At 38.6% G+C, this 16,482-nt stretch overlaps 5 protein-coding genes across 5 annotated transcripts; 2 read left to right on the top strand and 3 right to left on the bottom strand.

Moving 5' to 3' along the window:
- Positions 1-2,801: 2,801 nt before the first annotated feature.
- On the top strand, positions 2,802-3,843 carry LOC116162425 (structure-specific endonuclease subunit slx1). The gene is made up of 4 exons (XM_031476039.1): positions 2,802-3,061; positions 3,110-3,161; positions 3,212-3,397; positions 3,445-3,843. The coding sequence occupies exons 1-4, from the start codon at positions 2,880-2,882 to the stop codon at positions 3,811-3,813; spliced, it is 789 nt and encodes a 262-aa protein (XP_031331899.1). The 5' UTR covers positions 2,802-2,879; the 3' UTR covers positions 3,814-3,843.
- On the bottom strand, positions 3,843-5,053 carry LOC116162426. Its single transcript, XM_031476040.1, has 2 exons — positions 4,066-5,053; positions 3,843-4,021 (listed from the first exon to the last, which is right to left on the bottom strand). The coding sequence occupies exons 1-2, from the start codon at positions 4,203-4,205 to the stop codon at positions 3,871-3,873; spliced, it is 291 nt and encodes a 96-aa protein (XP_031331900.1). The 5' UTR covers positions 4,206-5,053; the 3' UTR covers positions 3,843-3,870.
- Positions 5,054-10,113: 5,060 nt separating this feature from the next.
- On the bottom strand, positions 10,114-11,149 carry LOC116161812 (ubiquitin-conjugating enzyme E2 L3). Its single transcript, XM_031475281.1, has 3 exons — positions 10,894-11,149; positions 10,559-10,841; positions 10,114-10,504 (listed from the first exon to the last, which is right to left on the bottom strand). Exons 1-3 carry the CDS (start codon positions 10,918-10,920, stop codon positions 10,350-10,352), a joined length of 465 nt encoding a protein of 154 aa, XP_031331141.1. The 5' UTR covers positions 10,921-11,149; the 3' UTR covers positions 10,114-10,349.
- A 3,329-nt stretch (positions 11,150-14,478) lies between these two features.
- LOC116161925 (mediator of RNA polymerase II transcription subunit 31) lies at positions 14,479-15,203 on the bottom strand. The gene is made up of 3 exons (XM_031475425.1): positions 15,089-15,203; positions 14,931-15,038; positions 14,479-14,888 (listed from the first exon to the last, which is right to left on the bottom strand). Exons 1-3 carry the CDS (start codon positions 15,099-15,101, stop codon positions 14,551-14,553), a joined length of 459 nt encoding a protein of 152 aa, XP_031331285.1. The 5' UTR covers positions 15,102-15,203; the 3' UTR covers positions 14,479-14,550.
- A 48-nt stretch (positions 15,204-15,251) lies between these two features.
- On the top strand, positions 15,252-16,218 carry LOC116161924 (synaptosomal-associated protein 29). Its single transcript, XM_031475424.1, has 2 exons — positions 15,252-15,698; positions 15,747-16,218. The coding sequence occupies exons 1-2, from the start codon at positions 15,285-15,287 to the stop codon at positions 16,062-16,064; spliced, it is 732 nt and encodes a 243-aa protein (XP_031331284.1). The 5' UTR covers positions 15,252-15,284; the 3' UTR covers positions 16,065-16,218.
- Positions 16,219-16,482: the final 264 nt, after the last annotated feature.

Genomic DNA, 16,482 nt, shown 5'->3' with positions numbered 1-16,482 from the left:
GGCAAATGAAGAATTTGAAAAAATTACAGCTGACAACTGGAAGAAAGTGTGTGAAGATGTGGAAAGTGATTAATTTAAAAGAGAAGTTATATTGGTTGATGTTTCTGAACTTTATAATAAGTGTTAATAATGACAGTGATGATACGGATTTGTCAATTTCATCTGACGATGATTCGGATTGTGAACTTTTACAAACGTAATGAATGTTCACTAAATGAGAATTATCAGCAATTGGATATCATTGTTAAGATTTTGTATTTATTTTAAATAAATGTACACGTGTAGCTTACTACAATTAGCACTATAATTTCAAAAAGAAACCCCACCGATTGGACTATGCCGAAAGGTAGGCAAGACGCGTAGCGACCAAAATTTGATATTGCACGCACACAACAGTCTATAAATCTCGCTTTCCTAAGAATATTGCACGCATCCTTCTTTGTGATCATGATACAAACGCACTGCATCATATAGGCCAAAATGATAATTGGAAACGAATTCACTTCCTGTCGCAACTTAATCTCCGTTACCATTACGCCTAAAACCATGCAATTAAAATTAAAATGTTGAACATAAACTTTACTTACTTACGGTTTTTTTGATATTCTGCAAGTCAGCAATGAATTCACTGCAGCACATCATGCCAAACAAGGTAAACATAGTCCCAAATTTGAATGGCGTAGCTCTATGTAATAAAACTATTTCAGGAATAACAATTATGGACGCGTCTATCATTATGGCAATCACTAATGTTATTCGTATTCAATTGATAACGCAATAATTACATAATATTTAGTGAAAAAACCGCCCATCATGTTTAGGGCGAATATTTTTAGTTAGATTTGATTTCGCGCGATTGTGAAATGTGTCAACTGTCAGTTGTCACATGACTTATGGGACGCGCTAAGTTTGTTTTAAGCGTCCGATTCGCGTACGACATAGTGGTTAATGCAATAAAAAGAGATAGAACATGTTTCTTCTTGGTTAGAAAGTAATGGAGAGATGTACAAATTTCTTAGATATGTTTTTTAAAAACCGAGGTACGTTTGTTAAGGATGGCTGTATCTAGGTATTTATATATCTATGTTTCCTATTAAAGTCACTAAATATAGAAAGTACCGCAATCCATTGGGCTCGTGTGTTAGAGAGAGAACGCATGATTTTTGCCCAAAAATGGCCGAAGTTACCAGAATCTAGTAACTTTAATGTTAGGGATTGTTCCACCTGTTTGGAGATATCTGTATATATTTTTATAAAACATGACAGTACTATGAAGTTAGGTGTTAAAAAATGACAGCTATTCAGATTTTATTTGTCCATTTTTTTAAGTTCGTAGCAAATTTGCCCAAAAATGGCGGATGATTGCGGTACTTTCTATATCTAGTGACTTTATTTCCTATAATCAAAAGCTTTTTTGCCTAGAAATTGCATGGTTGCCAACTCTCAAAAAATGTATGTATCGTCGTAAGTTGTATATACAGGATGGATTCTTTCAAAGTGCACTCAAAACCCTCTCTAAGAACATCCTATAAACTCCCTTACGACGCTTAAAGTTTGCTGCTTACTCGTTTTAAATGAATCATAAAGCCTCTTGCAAAACATAAAGAATTTTTCTTGAACTTGACTTAATAACTTCTAGAAATCCTCTAGAAGCTCCCTAAAATACTTTTGAAACACTCTTGGAACTCAATGGGAAAACGTTTCAAAATTATACATCATGTTTTCTTAATGTTCTATCCTACTCTCAGTCCCTTTTTTTTTAATTAAATAAATAAATAACACCTACAGTTATTGCAAAACTTAATCAACAAAATTCTAAGGACAGCACAACTAATGTTGATTTAAACAATAACACTAAAAAAAAAGTTTAATAAAAAAGACCTGAGAAAAATATATCTACTTGTACAGGGTGAGCCAACGATTGCGCGGAGTAACTTAATGCCTTGAAGATAAGATTTTTCGATAGAGAGCTTTTGTATTATGATATGGTCGAATATTCTCCACATTTTAAAAATATTTGGAATTATACAGGGTGCGCCCACAAAGTAGGGCGCCCAAATGGTACATTTTTTTAAATAGAACCCCCGGTATTTGAATGCATTTTTGAATTCTACGTGTAATTGTCCTTGATTCACAACCTTAAACGTTAAGCCATGTATATTAAATGGTAACACTCACAATACTAAAAATTAATCATGAAAATTAATACTTAACGCAGAAAAATTTGGCGTGCTTTTATATGACAGTCAACATAACCATATTTTTTTTTGTTTTGATTTTATTACGTCTATGTGGAGAACAGAAAAAAGTATCTTGCCCCATTAGGATTGGGTCCGATTTTTGTACTTCAATCGTCTGTTACATAGATGGCGACACTACTTACACACGAATTTAATGCGTTGCGAATGATTCCTTTGTGTAAAGTTGACGTAATACTTTCACTCATTAATTGTAAACAGGAGGTTGCCAATGCAGCTTAAACAGTGGTTAGCGTAAATGTAGTGTGTGGAACAAATAAGAATTTTGAATTTTAAAATTTGTTAGGATGATTTTAGGTAGCACCCTGTATGTTTTAGTTTTGTAGAGTTGGTGGAGAGGTTTTTTGAAAAGTGATGTTTTCATGAGAAAGTTAGGGAACCATTTATGCAAAAGAACCTGTTTTATGTTTTAGCGGAAATAAAGGCAGTTTTGAGAAAAAAAAGAAAAATCCCTGAATTGAAGTAATCTTCAAATAACAAACGTATGCTCGATTTGAAGCATACCTGAATGCGCCCTATGTATAAAAGCTGAAATCTGTCAATTGTCATAAGACACATAACCCTGTTTTACTTCGATTTAGAGATAGTGGTTTTAGTTTAGCTTTATTTAAACTTGGTGAGATGGACGATAATGTTCATACAATTGAGCAATTTTATGGAGTCTACCTGCTGTACTGCCTCAACCCGAAATACAAAGGCCGCACCTACATCGGCTACACAGTGGACCCAAATCGACGAATTAAACAGCACAACAAAGGCAAAAAGGCGGGCGGCGCGTGGAGAACAAGCAAAAGGGGCCCTTGGTAAATCCCGTCGCCGCGCATTTTCGGCTAACGCTTAGAAAATTACAGGACGATGGTGTTAATCGTGCACGGCTTTCCCAACGACATCACAGCACTACGGGTACGTATAGACCGCTTCCGAATTGACTCGGTTCCCGCAATTTGAGGTAGTTCGAGTGGGCCTGGCAACATCCGAATCGTTCTCGACGTCTCAGTCATCTGCCGAGGAAGAAGGCGCGCGAGACAGTCTACGATTACGCCCTCCGCGTGCTCGCCGAAATGTTTCGTGTGGGTCCGTGGCTACGGCTGCCGCTAACGATACGCTGGCTAAATCAGGAGTTTGCACGTGACTTTCCGGTAGTTTCTCGTGAGCGCACGCCGAGTCTTACGTTGTCAATTTTTAGAGTGACAAATTGCCGCCGTTTCACATGCCCGTGTGCTACGGACCCGTGGTCAGCAAGAAATTGAAGTGTGGCTCGGGCGATCACGGCCCAAATCAAAGCTCAACTTGTGTTGTGTGCTCGGGCGACATCGACGAGAAGCCGTTAGTGTGTCTTAGCCCCGATTGTGATTTAGTAAGCCACATTGTGTGTCTGTCCAAGTCGTTCCTCGAGCCGGGCGAGTACGTGCCAATCGAAGGACGGTGCCCGAGATGTAACGAGTCGTACTTGTGGGGCGATTTAATTCGAAAATACAGAGGTTGTTACGGCAACACAAATATAGTTATAAGTAAAGATATAACCGACGATATTGCTATGTCTGATTCCGATTAACAATAATTTAAATAAATAGAATCTTTGGTACGATGAGGCACTCTTCACGGTCCGTTTTTAGAAGTCGTAGTCGTCTTGATCGGATAAATCAAAATCGTAATCCTCCTCGACTCCCGGTGGTACAAAGGCGCCGTTGAGCGCTTCCGAAATATTCTCACCGAAACCCATACGTGTGGCCATGCCGTAAATTAACCTCATCACGACTAACCTGGAACGGAAACTAGAAATTGCGTAGAGAAGAAAGGTACGAACCTAATGAAGTTTACGGGATTCGTTTCCTTTTGGCGCAACAGCCCCTTCCTTAGTTTCCTGCTGGTTTTCGCACCGGTGCATAATGTGAAAATAGTGATCGCGAAAGTTAGCACCGTCAAAATCTTGTGATGCACCTGCATGGTGATCCGTGTGTGGGTAGCACAAGACTATCATTTGTGCAGTCATTGTCGCTTATTAAAATGAAGGGGCTTCCTCCATGCAAAGTATGCAGGTACAGTTAGCTTGCCTTAACGAGATGTAGGTCACCCACTAATTAATAAAAATGTAGTTATTGAGTACTAACTGTTCTCAGGTTGTGCGGGCGAGATGCAAATGAGTTGCATTACTTATCTTTGATTATTTGAAGGTGTCATGTCCTAATTTTGCAGAAGATAGAATTTTTTGTTTGCATTTTTAAAAGTTCGTTGACATTTTCCAGATTTTGGAAATTTGAATATTTTTTATCTTGCCGAAAGACGTAGGTACAGGGTTTCTCAGAATATTCGCGATTCAGATTAACACTGAGACCTCTGGTGGCAGCACATTGTAATTACTATCGGTGGGATAAGACCGCCAGTTTGTTTATTTACCATCGCCAAAAGTAATCAATAATGTAGTTTTTATGGCTGTGAAAGTAAATGTAATTACTCCTTAAAGAGCAAGGATTAGTTTTTAAATGTCCCATTTTATCACGTTACCTACTTTCAAAAATTTTAAATGTGGTCAGTGCAATATTATGCAACCAGCAATAAGGATGAGTAAAAGAATGATCGTCTAACGTATAATATTTCCAAACTTTTTAATTGTGAACAGTGCAATTTCACAACAAAAATTACTATGGGCTAGCACAGATACCACCCACACATCTGCGCATGCGCGCTTCTGCCCAATATTTGTTCAGCTTTGAAAGGTTCCACCCTGTATATATAACTTACAATGATACATACATTTTCGAGAGTTGGCAACCATGCAATTTCTAGGTGGGAAAAAGCTGTCTGCACCATCTAAAAAGCACGAACGGGGGTTACGTTTGGCATCTTGTCTTGAATGGCGGTCGTGAACGCGTCGCTCCACAAATGTTTGTTGTTATTTTGTGTTATTTAATGCAGGTAGCAATTTTTGCATTTCTTTATATCGTATTTGTGTTTTATATGCCGCATTTTATAGTTCTTGCATGTTTTAATCTTTGTGTTTGAAATTTACTTGGTTTAACCGCAATACAGAATCACATGTGTGATACCGTTATGCTATTGTTTGTAATTGTTTGTGTTTTTGGTGTAATGCTAGCTTAATTTATGTTTATTGATGATGATTACTTGGTCTTGTCCCTGAAGTAACATTCATATAAGTTTTAATCAATTTATTTTAATATGTGGAAATTACCGATTCGTTTGATGTTGACTTGTGACTTGTTGTTTATTACTAACAATTTTCTCCGCGAATGAAGCAGTCACGGGGGTGGTGAAAACTGTAGTCAAAATTGAGCTACGACACCTAATTCCGTGATTGTCTTCGACATGAAACTGTAGGCTCGAAACCCCGAAACCAGGGGCTGGTTACCTATCTTGCAGGAGCGGGATTACGCTAATCAAAGCTCTTCAGTTTAGAATCTATGTGCGATAAATGAGTGGCCATTCAATAATTTCCACATATCTTGTTTTTAGTTAAATTTGCCTACAAGGCCATGTAATTTTCCATCTTGCTTTTAACAAAAGGACTTTATTGCACCAAAGATTAGTCACATCCTGTGTATTTCATCCTTTCTTATAGCGTTTTCGATTGGCAAAACTCGTACTGCACGAGTGTTGCACGAGAGACTGAAGAAATCCATGTGAAAATTGCTCTCAATGGAACATAAATATTCGTAAATATTTGCTGTCATTTGTCCATAACCTCATTTTAGATTTGTATTTATACAATGATTTATGTAATCGACAAATCTGTATTCTAAAAAATGACTGAAACGATTTCACTATTATTTATGATAAACAATGAGGAATATAAATTTGAAATTCCTGTAAAGAACCAATTTTTGGCGTTCACTTTAAAGAGTAAATGCAACTTTTTGTAAAGTAGAAGTTATATGGCTAGTTCATGATCTTCGCTATCGCTAGATGACAACAAAAAACTCTCCAACGCAAGAAACAAATTCAAATTGGCGCACTTTTATTTTGAAAATTTGCTCCACGAGCTCTCCGACCTCGTGCGTCAAACATTGCATTTAGTGCGTAATTGTTGCATCACATTTGCCAATGGAACACAGAAAATTGCCCTAAAATTACCAATAGAACGTAAAAATTGCACTCGTGCAGCACGAGTTTTGCCAATCGAAAACGCTATTAGAATTTTGGTACCTGCCTACCTGCTACTCTTTGTGATGTTATAATTTTATGTTATGCATTCACATCACTACAAACAATTAATTTTACTACACAATTTGATATTAATTTGACGGCTGGGTTTTTTATTGGTAAGTTCTTTTTTTCCTAGCCTATTTCTATTTTTATTCAGTGAACTACCATTTTCAAAGTTTATTTTTGCAATGTAATTTATTTTGGACTTAAATTTCCGAGCTTTTACAAGCAATAATAATTGCGATCATTATTAAACAAACTTTTCACAATTTCAGTGTTACATTTTACGTTCCTTCCCTACTGTGCTTCAGGTCATGTATCGTCGTAAGTTGTACATATAGGGTGGAACCTCTCAGACTGAATTCAGTATACAAGGAGTGTCCAATATAACATATACGTTTCCAATATCTTTAGTGGAGCAACCCCCATAAACACCTGTCCAGTTAGCTTACTTAAACTCAAACTAAGGACACCTTTTACGTGAAAATTTTGATTGTAAATTTTCCAAGGCACGACTTATATTTAATTACATGAGAAGCTCAGCAGCCTTGGTCGCTTCTCCACAATTCCAGAGAAGTTACAAATGTTTATTTAAACGCCCCGGATACCCATAGAACTTCGTTTGAGAACTGGGAGTAATTTGAGCTCGATTAAACACCTAGCTGAGCATTGACAAACAAAATTAATTTAATCGACGAACTTTTGTACTGATCTTAACCCACCCCCAGGCTCGAAATGGAAATGACAGATTTCACGGAAAAGTGGCAACGTTGCAATCCCAGTATCAAAGCACGGTTCCCGCCTAAAATTCAAACAAAAGAATGGCACGTGATTGGATCGTCTACGGTAGGGTCCCCTTACGTTACACGAAGCTAATACAATGACTCGGGACCCAGTCGGGCAGGAACACTCAAATAAATCACTGTAATGTCTGCGAGTTTATTTATTATAAACTTATTCTGAAAAACCCGGAATTTGGATGTGGTACATTAAAAGCAAAGCAAGCAAAACCTAAAGGTGCCGCACTCTCGCAAAAGCAGACTACCAAGGAGAAAAAGAGCGCGACTTGAGAAAAAACCTTGGCCTTGAATAAAACCCAAACTATGCTAATCACAAGCAAATTAAAACACCAACCACCTAAGCAGAACATGTAACACTACCTTAATTAATGAATGAATTCGAGTAGCAGGGTACGTTTGAACAGTATGCATACAGTATTCGTCACAACATGTCATGTACTTTTCTTTAATCGCGGCTAGAATGTAACTCACTTTTAGTTAGTCATTGGATGGTGAACCTGGTTATTTGTTAGGTTAGGGCAAGCGTCTTAGCTTGATTGCCCTCCTGTTTCACGGTTATATTGTTAGGAATTGGGCCGGCATATTTGCCTATCAGCCCGTAGCGCAGTTAAGATTGTTAGGGGCAACACATTCACGCATTTATTGATATAAGTCACCTTACTAGTTATTCGTATCATTGTATATCGAATAGGGTGGTGTGAAGTTTGTAAAAACATGTCTGATCTATTATTCATGTTGTGACGTAACAATAGGCAGTTATGACAATACACAGTGTGCTCGTGGGGCCCTCAATTATGCTCAGTTTCCACATAATGACATTGGTATAAACCCCAGACTTCCGGAACTACTACCTGTGCTTCGTAACACTCCCCGGACATCGGTCTCGTAACGACACAAAACTGAAGGTGGTTAAGAGATGGGTCGCCGCCCATGGGCAGGATGGCCTTTGTTACAGCACTTCATCCCTAAAGTTGGAGTTTCGAGGGCCCTCGGATCCTTTTATGCCTTAGCTCTAGAACACCTTTCTATTCTAGCGTCCGAGCTCCCTCTCACGGTAGAAAGATATTAGTTACATACAACAAGGCACACACATTCGCGAATGTTACGAGTCACCCTAAACTAAATACACCTAGCATTGCATGCCCTACTTCACGGAAGTCGAGGTTCTACATAGGTACACCCCCGTGCACCGTGTAACTGAGTTAAACGTGGTCTAAACCTGAGATATCGTAGACTTCCACAAGCACATGGATATTAGTTAACACCTCGCATGTTGTAAATTACATATTAGCACAATGGTAGATGGAAAATATCTGATTTAACAAATGGCACAATTCATATAAGTACATAAGAGTAAACTACATAAAATACTTTACCCGACACCAAAGTGGTTGCACTCACAAACACCAAAAACAAAGCTAAACTCTATGAATACAACTCAAAATACAATAAAGCCACCACCAACAAGCTTTAACAAATAACAAGTGATGATCCGACGCCATAAGCACTCCAATCCCCAAACATCCTCCGGAAACTACCAAACATGCAAATATCGACAGGTGGTGATGGCGGTGGCTCATGTCCCCAGAATCTCCAACTACTTGACCGGTTGCATCCGACGTTGAAATATGCAGGGTATTTAAAGGGAGACATCTCAAAGTGATCCTGTAATTTCAATTGTAATGTGGCTTTTTGGTGGCGGATAACTCAATTTAGCGGCTATTTGGAAAACCTTTTAGTAAAGCCTCACTTTTGCGTTTACTGTCTGATCGACAAAGCACTCAAACTCTGAATACAAGAACATACAACATCTGAAGATGTTGGGCACGAAATTAAAAATATGACATGAAAATTATCTGGGTCGCACAAAGGATTCGAATAAACGCACAATTAATTGATTGACATTGACAATAATTTATTCAGATACACATATGAAACAAAAAGTTCAGTTGCAAAACAGACGTTTATGCGGAATGGAATAATATAGCAACTCCATTGCAGGCCGGGGCCTGGAGTGTATGGAATACCCCCAGAGGTACTCTCTCAGAAAGGAGGACTTGATCATAAGTGTAATCTAATCTTCGTAGTGCTGGGGGGTATGGCACTCCCACAAGAGTAGAGTAAATTCGATGGGGTTTTCTCACAAATTAACTGCTGGGGGTGTTTTATAACCCCCTCACCGTGCTATATCTTTCCACAGAAACGTTTAGCATTCATGCGATAATTTACCTCAACTGAGAGAAAACTCGGTCCATTCCATGTTGTTTGGTTCTCGAGTGTCACTCGGAGTCGAATAATAAGTAATCTGTGCTTCTGCCAGTCCTTCATCAGTCCATAATTTTTCAGGAAACTTCACTTTTCAATCGATTTTCTATGAATTTTAGAGACATATAAGAGTCTTTGCTATATTTTGGTAGTCTCTGATGTCCACTGCATCTCTTAATATACCTAATCAACATAGCAGGACAATTCCTAAAAACTTTTGGAGATTTACAAGGGAATTCTCACAATAAAATTGTAAGAAATTTTCAGTTTTGAGTAGATTTTTTCAGGCAAATTCCAATGAGATCGTTGACATAGTTGCCAGATTATTTCAAGGAAAAGTGTGGCGGGATTTTAAGACAATTTCCCGAACAATTCAGTAGCAATGAAAGAGGGTTGGAAGAGATTTTTACCAAATAAATTCACTAAGAGGATTTTATGTTTCAAAATAATTTTAACAGGACAAGGAAGAAATTGTGAAAAATTTGAAGACAAAATTAGTTTGTAAGTAAAAAAAAAGTCCTGTACACTGTTGCACAACTGAGGCCCATATTGTGAAATAATTCCGTCCTCGATGTATGTGAACGTATTTTTTATTTTCTGAACGATTACATTATATAAATAAAATCAACAGCAGTTCATATAGTGTATTTTAATTACTACAACACATTTGTGAAAGAACATAGTCAACACGGACCTCCACAGTTTCTAAAAAGAGTAAATTAGGCTGAAAATTAGTGAGAAAGCAAACAATTCACTTATTTACATAAGTAAGAGAACTAAACCGCAACTGCGTACTTTTTAATAAGACAAGAAATTCGCCCGCGCAAGTGGAGTATCACTAATCATTAACACTAAAAAGTAAGTTTTATTCGGCAGGCCTTTTCTCACTGTGTTTCTTTGTAAACTCTTCGGCGTTTTTAGTAAACTTCTTCTTATCCTTTAAATACTCCTCGGCCAAGTCCGCGCGTAGAGGATGCTCGGGCTCGGGTTCGTTAACTAAAGCTACCAACGCTTGGATCACTGTAAAACGGGCGCATTATCAAACATCGCGCAAGAGCGGCAGTCTGTGTTTACCTTGGTCCGTTCTCGTCGCCGGTTTCCAATTCTCGGCGCTAATAATCGGCAAGCACACCTGACCCTTCTCGTCGATGTTCGGATGATATATCTTCGTTTTGAAGTTGATTTTAGGCGGTTTGAACGGGTACTCCGCCGGAAAGTTGATTTCAATTTTGAACGCGCCTTTATTGTAAGGTGGATTGTCGGGTACAATAAGGCCCTGCCAAGTTAAGATGTTCGTCTCGTCGACATGAATATCACGGAATGACTTTAATCCTGAATTTCTAATATCTACTAATTCCTGCAAGACGTTTCGTTAGGCGAAAGGAAAAAATCGAGGTGGTTGTACTCACTTTTTGTAGTCTTTTAGTGGCTGCCATTTTGACAAATTGCCTGCGACGACAATGACTGGACACAACTAATTTATTACAAATTCGATTACAATTTCCTAATTAATACCTGAGCTTTACAAGTGCTATAAACTATTCATTGATTATTGTAATCTACATGCTCTAATTTTGGGAATAGGTTCTAGAAAATCACAGGATCCCCCCACATAAAGAGGAACAAATTGAAATCTATTTTTTTTTAATGGAAAAGGTAAATCAGGGTGGCCAACTGCAAAACGTGAAAATTCATACCTTCTATTTAGTGCAGTGGCGTAACAACATGATGTTCAATTGGGAGCGATTTAAGAGGTTTCGAAAAAAACATTTAAAAATAGAAGATACACATCCTAGGGAGAACGGTTGCTAGGAGGTACATACAGGGGTGTATCACAGTTTGCATACATCATCAAAATTGTGAAGCTCAGAACCACAAAATGAAGGCAATGGTATTGTGATGATCAACAAAATGGCTATTTCAAGTTTAATTGCCATCAGAGAAGCTGCACGGCTTTAATGCACTACTATCACCTAAGATACTTTAAGAAGATTTAACAGCTTTTAAGATACTGAAATTAGCTTTCAAGAGCCCTAAAAAGTATCCAGGATCCATTTAGTAATTTTACAGGTTAGGTACAGTGACTAATAAATAAGTCTCTTTTTAAGGCATGCGTAAAAGATAGTTAGTTGTAAGAAGACATGCATACCTGGCATTTTGTCTCTTTTTGAAAGGGATTTAATTTAATTTAATTTAACGGAAGTATTCTTTGTCTCGCGTGCCGCAGTGCCATCTTTAGGATTTCGGGAGATATTCAAAGAACCATCAAACATTTTAGAAGTTCGCAAAAAGATTTAAGAATTCTTCGAGAACATTAAGGAATTTCAAGGTTATTCCAAAAGCTGCTGGAGGCATAGACAGAACTCTAGATCTTTTTGGGGCATTTTTAGAAAATTTGAGGGTAGATTTCAATGCAATCTAATAATTTTTTTGAAACTTTGCAGGTGTTTTGGAATAAAATTGCAAAAGATTTTTTGAAGAACCCTTTAGAACACCCCCGTGTGTTTTCGAATGCATTTACGTGGCTGATTATACGTTTTTAACATGCTAGAACTACTATATTTGGATTTCAGGTTCCAAAAAGATTGTCTACCACTGAGATCATACGGCATTGGCGAAATTGATGAAATAGTGAGACCCTCACCCACGCGACAGGTAACTGCCCCCTCGTTACGGTTTCTTTTGTTTGAACGAACTACTTCTGAATACTAATAAAAGATAACGCTATTTACAGAGATAACAATACACTGGTTCGCTCTCAGCTGCATTAATAGCTATTTAAAGTCAGCTCAAATCATCTGAGGGTGAAATGTATAATAAGTGTTTTCTGTTTTTTGAAAGCAAATAATGTGGCGTTTCCTCATCTATTATATTTATTATATGGCAATCTAGCGAAATTGGCAGATCTCCAACAGATTCGTTATTCTTTTAGCTTACCATATTTCTTTCCACCATCCTCTGCCACTCCATCATCCGCAAGCTTGCCCACCACATAGCGCACCCTCCCCCGAATTCCGTCTAATTACGAAGCGGAAAAACTGCGTGCCTCGCAAAGCGCGGATTTAATAACAAAAGGAAATCAATTCCGTTTTGTAAACAAGGAGATCTCGCAAATTTGGTCTGATAAAGCCGACCGGAATATTGGTAAGGATATAAAAAATGTTTATGGCGAATTTTCCTTTTTATCAGTTGGTATCCCGGTACCGCGAGACTGGCCGTAAATAGAGTGTAAATGTCCCGCGCACAAAATACTTTTTCGGGCGGTTAATAAAATGTTCGCACTTGAATAAGCAGATTCGACGCTTATTTTAAATTATACTTTTATGTACATATTTGCTTCGATCTTTAACCGCGGTTGGGGATTTACGAGCGCCATATCAAAGCAAACTGTTGTAAGTCGCTAAAATAATGCCGTATTTAAACGTAATTGTAATGTAACACAAACAAACAAAATCTGCACCACCTGTGATTTTACAGTCTTATTTTCCGAACGAGGGACCAGTCACCCGTCAGTGGGGTCAGTTTCGACCAACAGTAGAAACAGCTAGCGAATTGAACATGGAAGTCAAATCCCTAAAATTGGAAGCACATTACAACTACTATGAAATGGTCTAGACATTCTTCCGAAATATACTCTGCTAGGATTAATCGTGATATGGAATCGCGAACTACTGTAAATCGGGTGGCATTTGATAGATTGCCTTTATAAGTTAATGAAACAAATACGATTGGTTAATGATAAAAGATTAGCACCATTTTGTAGGCGGGATTTGTAAACTTATAAAAAAGTAGGGACGCGTCCAAAAGAGATAGCGGTAGGGCATTTAATTTTGATCGACCAAAGGGTCAAGCGCATGCGGTTCCTAATAATAGATAGCTTTCTTGGGAATTGAGCGTGAAGGCGTCAGCGGATAAATCAGTAATCACGTTTATTAAATTAACGTTTGAGCCTTGGTAGAGGTCAATCTGTCCGTCAATCCGAAATCTAAAATATTTTTATTCCAAACTTCAATTCGTGAACTTTCCACGAAATTGAGACACTGTTGATGTATGATTCAGTTGAGTATACAGGGTGTTCTTGTACAATTTCTGTAGACATTACGACATGTTGGAATCACGAATACATTTTAATCCAAATTTCATTTCACCAACGTTTTATTGAAGGTATCTTATTGTGATGTAGTATACAGGGTGTTCTGTACAATGTTCGATTTGTAAATAACGTTCCTTTTTTTCGGGGGGGTTTTCCAGACCCGCCGGTTCTACATTCTTCCCCAATTGATTTAGTGCTTGTAGCATTAGTAGCATAATTTTTAAAAAGGAACCATCAAATGTAACACCTGAAGTATGAGTGGTAGGGTGCTTTTTAGGAAAAGAAGTTTTAGCTCCCAACTCCCAAAGACTCTAATCAATATATGTGTTAGAAAGTGAACATGAATCTTATTTCTTTCCTAGGGGATATTACATAACACCCCAGATTGTAGCATATTTGTTGAAAAAGGGCCATGGAACGTAACACCGGAAGACTGTGGGCAGGGGTGCTCCTTAGAAAGGGAAGATTCGATGGTCCCTTATGGAAAACTTAACAATAACCCTTAGGGCTGCACATTTTGAGCAAGAATATAGTACCGGTGGATCTGAATACCCTACAGCTCCCCAAAAATACTCTACGATATGGTATGGTGTTAATGGAGCGTCTTTAGCATATTTAGTGCCTTTAGTAAAAAAAAAAAGTCACTGTAAGGTTAGGCAGTTTAGACTGCCATCTATCGGTTACCTGTTGGGGTGTCTCCGGAGTATCTATGTGAAGTGTACCAACTGCTGCTCGAAGTAATTGTCACCGAGATACATTACATGCTCCGTGAACTGCTGCCAATTATAGCCAAAAAAGGAGAACTTCCATGGCCTTGTCTGATGGATAGAAAACAAGAGAAGGAAGCGGACAGCAAGCACCTTACAATAACCCCATCATGAAATTGAACAAGACATACAAGGCAATTTAACCCCATTTAATAAAATAACTTGCTTCAATTAATTAAACTAAAATTAGCAAACTACGAGTAAATTTAACTAATCTTCGCATTCACATGTCCATTACTTTGCGTACTATTTTGATTGTTTAGCGTTTGTTCGGCCGTCGTTCCGTTCGTCACGTTACTCTGCAATAGCCGGCTTCGTCGTCTCGTGTAGTGCTGCCATAATAAGATCTGTTGATCGTCTATAAACTTTGTACACTGCGCGTTAACGAGCTCTCGTCTGAAGTGCTCGTATTGCAACAGGTCCAGGAAATACAAGCACATCGGGTACTTTAGGTACTTCGCGTAGTCGGGCTCCTTCCAATACTGCAAGTACTTTAAATAATTGATGAAGGTGTTGTCTTTGAAATATCCGCGCTGTGCTAAAACTGAGGGAGGGTAATCTGGGAATGTGAGATTGAAGCGCTTACAGTTCAAGTAGTTGGGGTTACCTAGGCATTGCACGAACTCGAGCTCGATCTGGAAACGTAACCTTTGCTGTTCGTCGGTCTCGGGAACTCCTGCAACATAATTCCACCCTGCCTGAATGTGATGAGAACGTCTACACGAGTTTTTTTAATCTCCTTACCTTTGCCTGCCATTGTTTATTTTCATGGCATGTTTACGATGCATTCGAACTAATACTCATTTGAACTAAACCGCAGGGTTGCCACAACACGAATTTTTGGTTGTGTTGTCATGTCAAGTGACAGTTGACTCAATCCTTTTGTTAATAATAAATAATTCCAATGAATCAATAATTAATAAAGATAATTGATCTGAAAATGTCGGGCCATAAGTATATAGGTAACAATAAATTATTTGATGATGTGGACGACGAAACGTTCCTACGTAACTCGAGACATTCCTACAATCCGCCTCCCAGCTTCGAGGAGCAGAAGCAGTCGTTCATCGAACGCAAGCAGGAGATCGAGGACCGCACGATCAAAAGCACGGAACGCAGCATAAGCCTGCTCAGGGATTCGGAGCAGGTCGGCATCGCGACCGCCGAGGAGCTCATGCGACAACGCGAGCAGCTCGAACGCACCGACAAGCGGCTCGACGAGATCAATCAAACGCTGAGATTCTCGCAGAAGCACATCAACGGCATCAAATCCGTCTTTAGCAGCCTTAAGAGTTACATTTCGGGTCGTAACGATTCCAGTCCGAGTATAAGCACCGGCTCTAGTAACACGCAGGTAATGATAGGAGCTCTATTAATAATATCCGAATCTTGACGCTTTCAGACCACCAACTCCACCATAATCGAAAATAAGGTGTCCGAGTACGATCGGTACGAGAACCACCCGACCACGCGCCTGCGAAACCCCGAGCCCGACTCGTTTCAGCAGGGCTCGTCGAGTAAGAACTTCAGCGCCAGGCTAGACGCGAACTTACAAGAGATGCACAGTTCGATTTCCAAATTGAAGGGATTGGCGAGCGACCTCTCCTACGAGATCGACTCTCAGAATGATCTTATCGGCGATATTATCGAAAAAACGGATGTGGCCGATGTTACGATAGTGAAACAAAATAAGGAGATGCATAGAATTCTACAGAAATAATTGGCGATTTTTTTCTTCATTTATTGTAATATGTGTATATAATTTGTTATTAAATGCAGGGGGGCGTATTATTTCTAAAATGTTATTGTATAAATATACAGGGTGTTATTTTGTAATGTCAATAGTAAGATTCATTAAATCCACTCAGTGCTAATTTTTAATGTAACACGTGAAAGGATCGTAGGGGCGCTGACTTAAGAGATAACTTACAACTGAGCCTGTTACAGTTGTAGGGCAGTGTCACAGCTTCAACTACTTCCCTTGTTAAAAATACCAACCCTTACCCCCTTTAATACCTACACAACTAAGTGCATTACCTTTTGTTACTGCACAAAACTTGAATTGGGAAATTAACGCAAAATAAGTGTACTCGCTGAAGCCAAAAGCAAAAGTCACGCTTATACCAAATCTGCAACCT

This window comes from Photinus pyralis, unplaced genomic scaffold (genome assembly GCF_008802855.1).
Source record: "Photinus pyralis isolate 1611_PpyrPB1 unplaced genomic scaffold, Ppyr1.3 Ppyr1.4_LG10, whole genome shotgun sequence".
Classification (NCBI taxonomy): Eukaryota; Metazoa; Arthropoda; class Insecta; order Coleoptera; family Lampyridae; genus Photinus; species Photinus pyralis.
The sequence above is the reverse complement of the archived record's forward strand: the minus strand, read 5'-3'. Positions and strand labels throughout refer to the sequence as shown.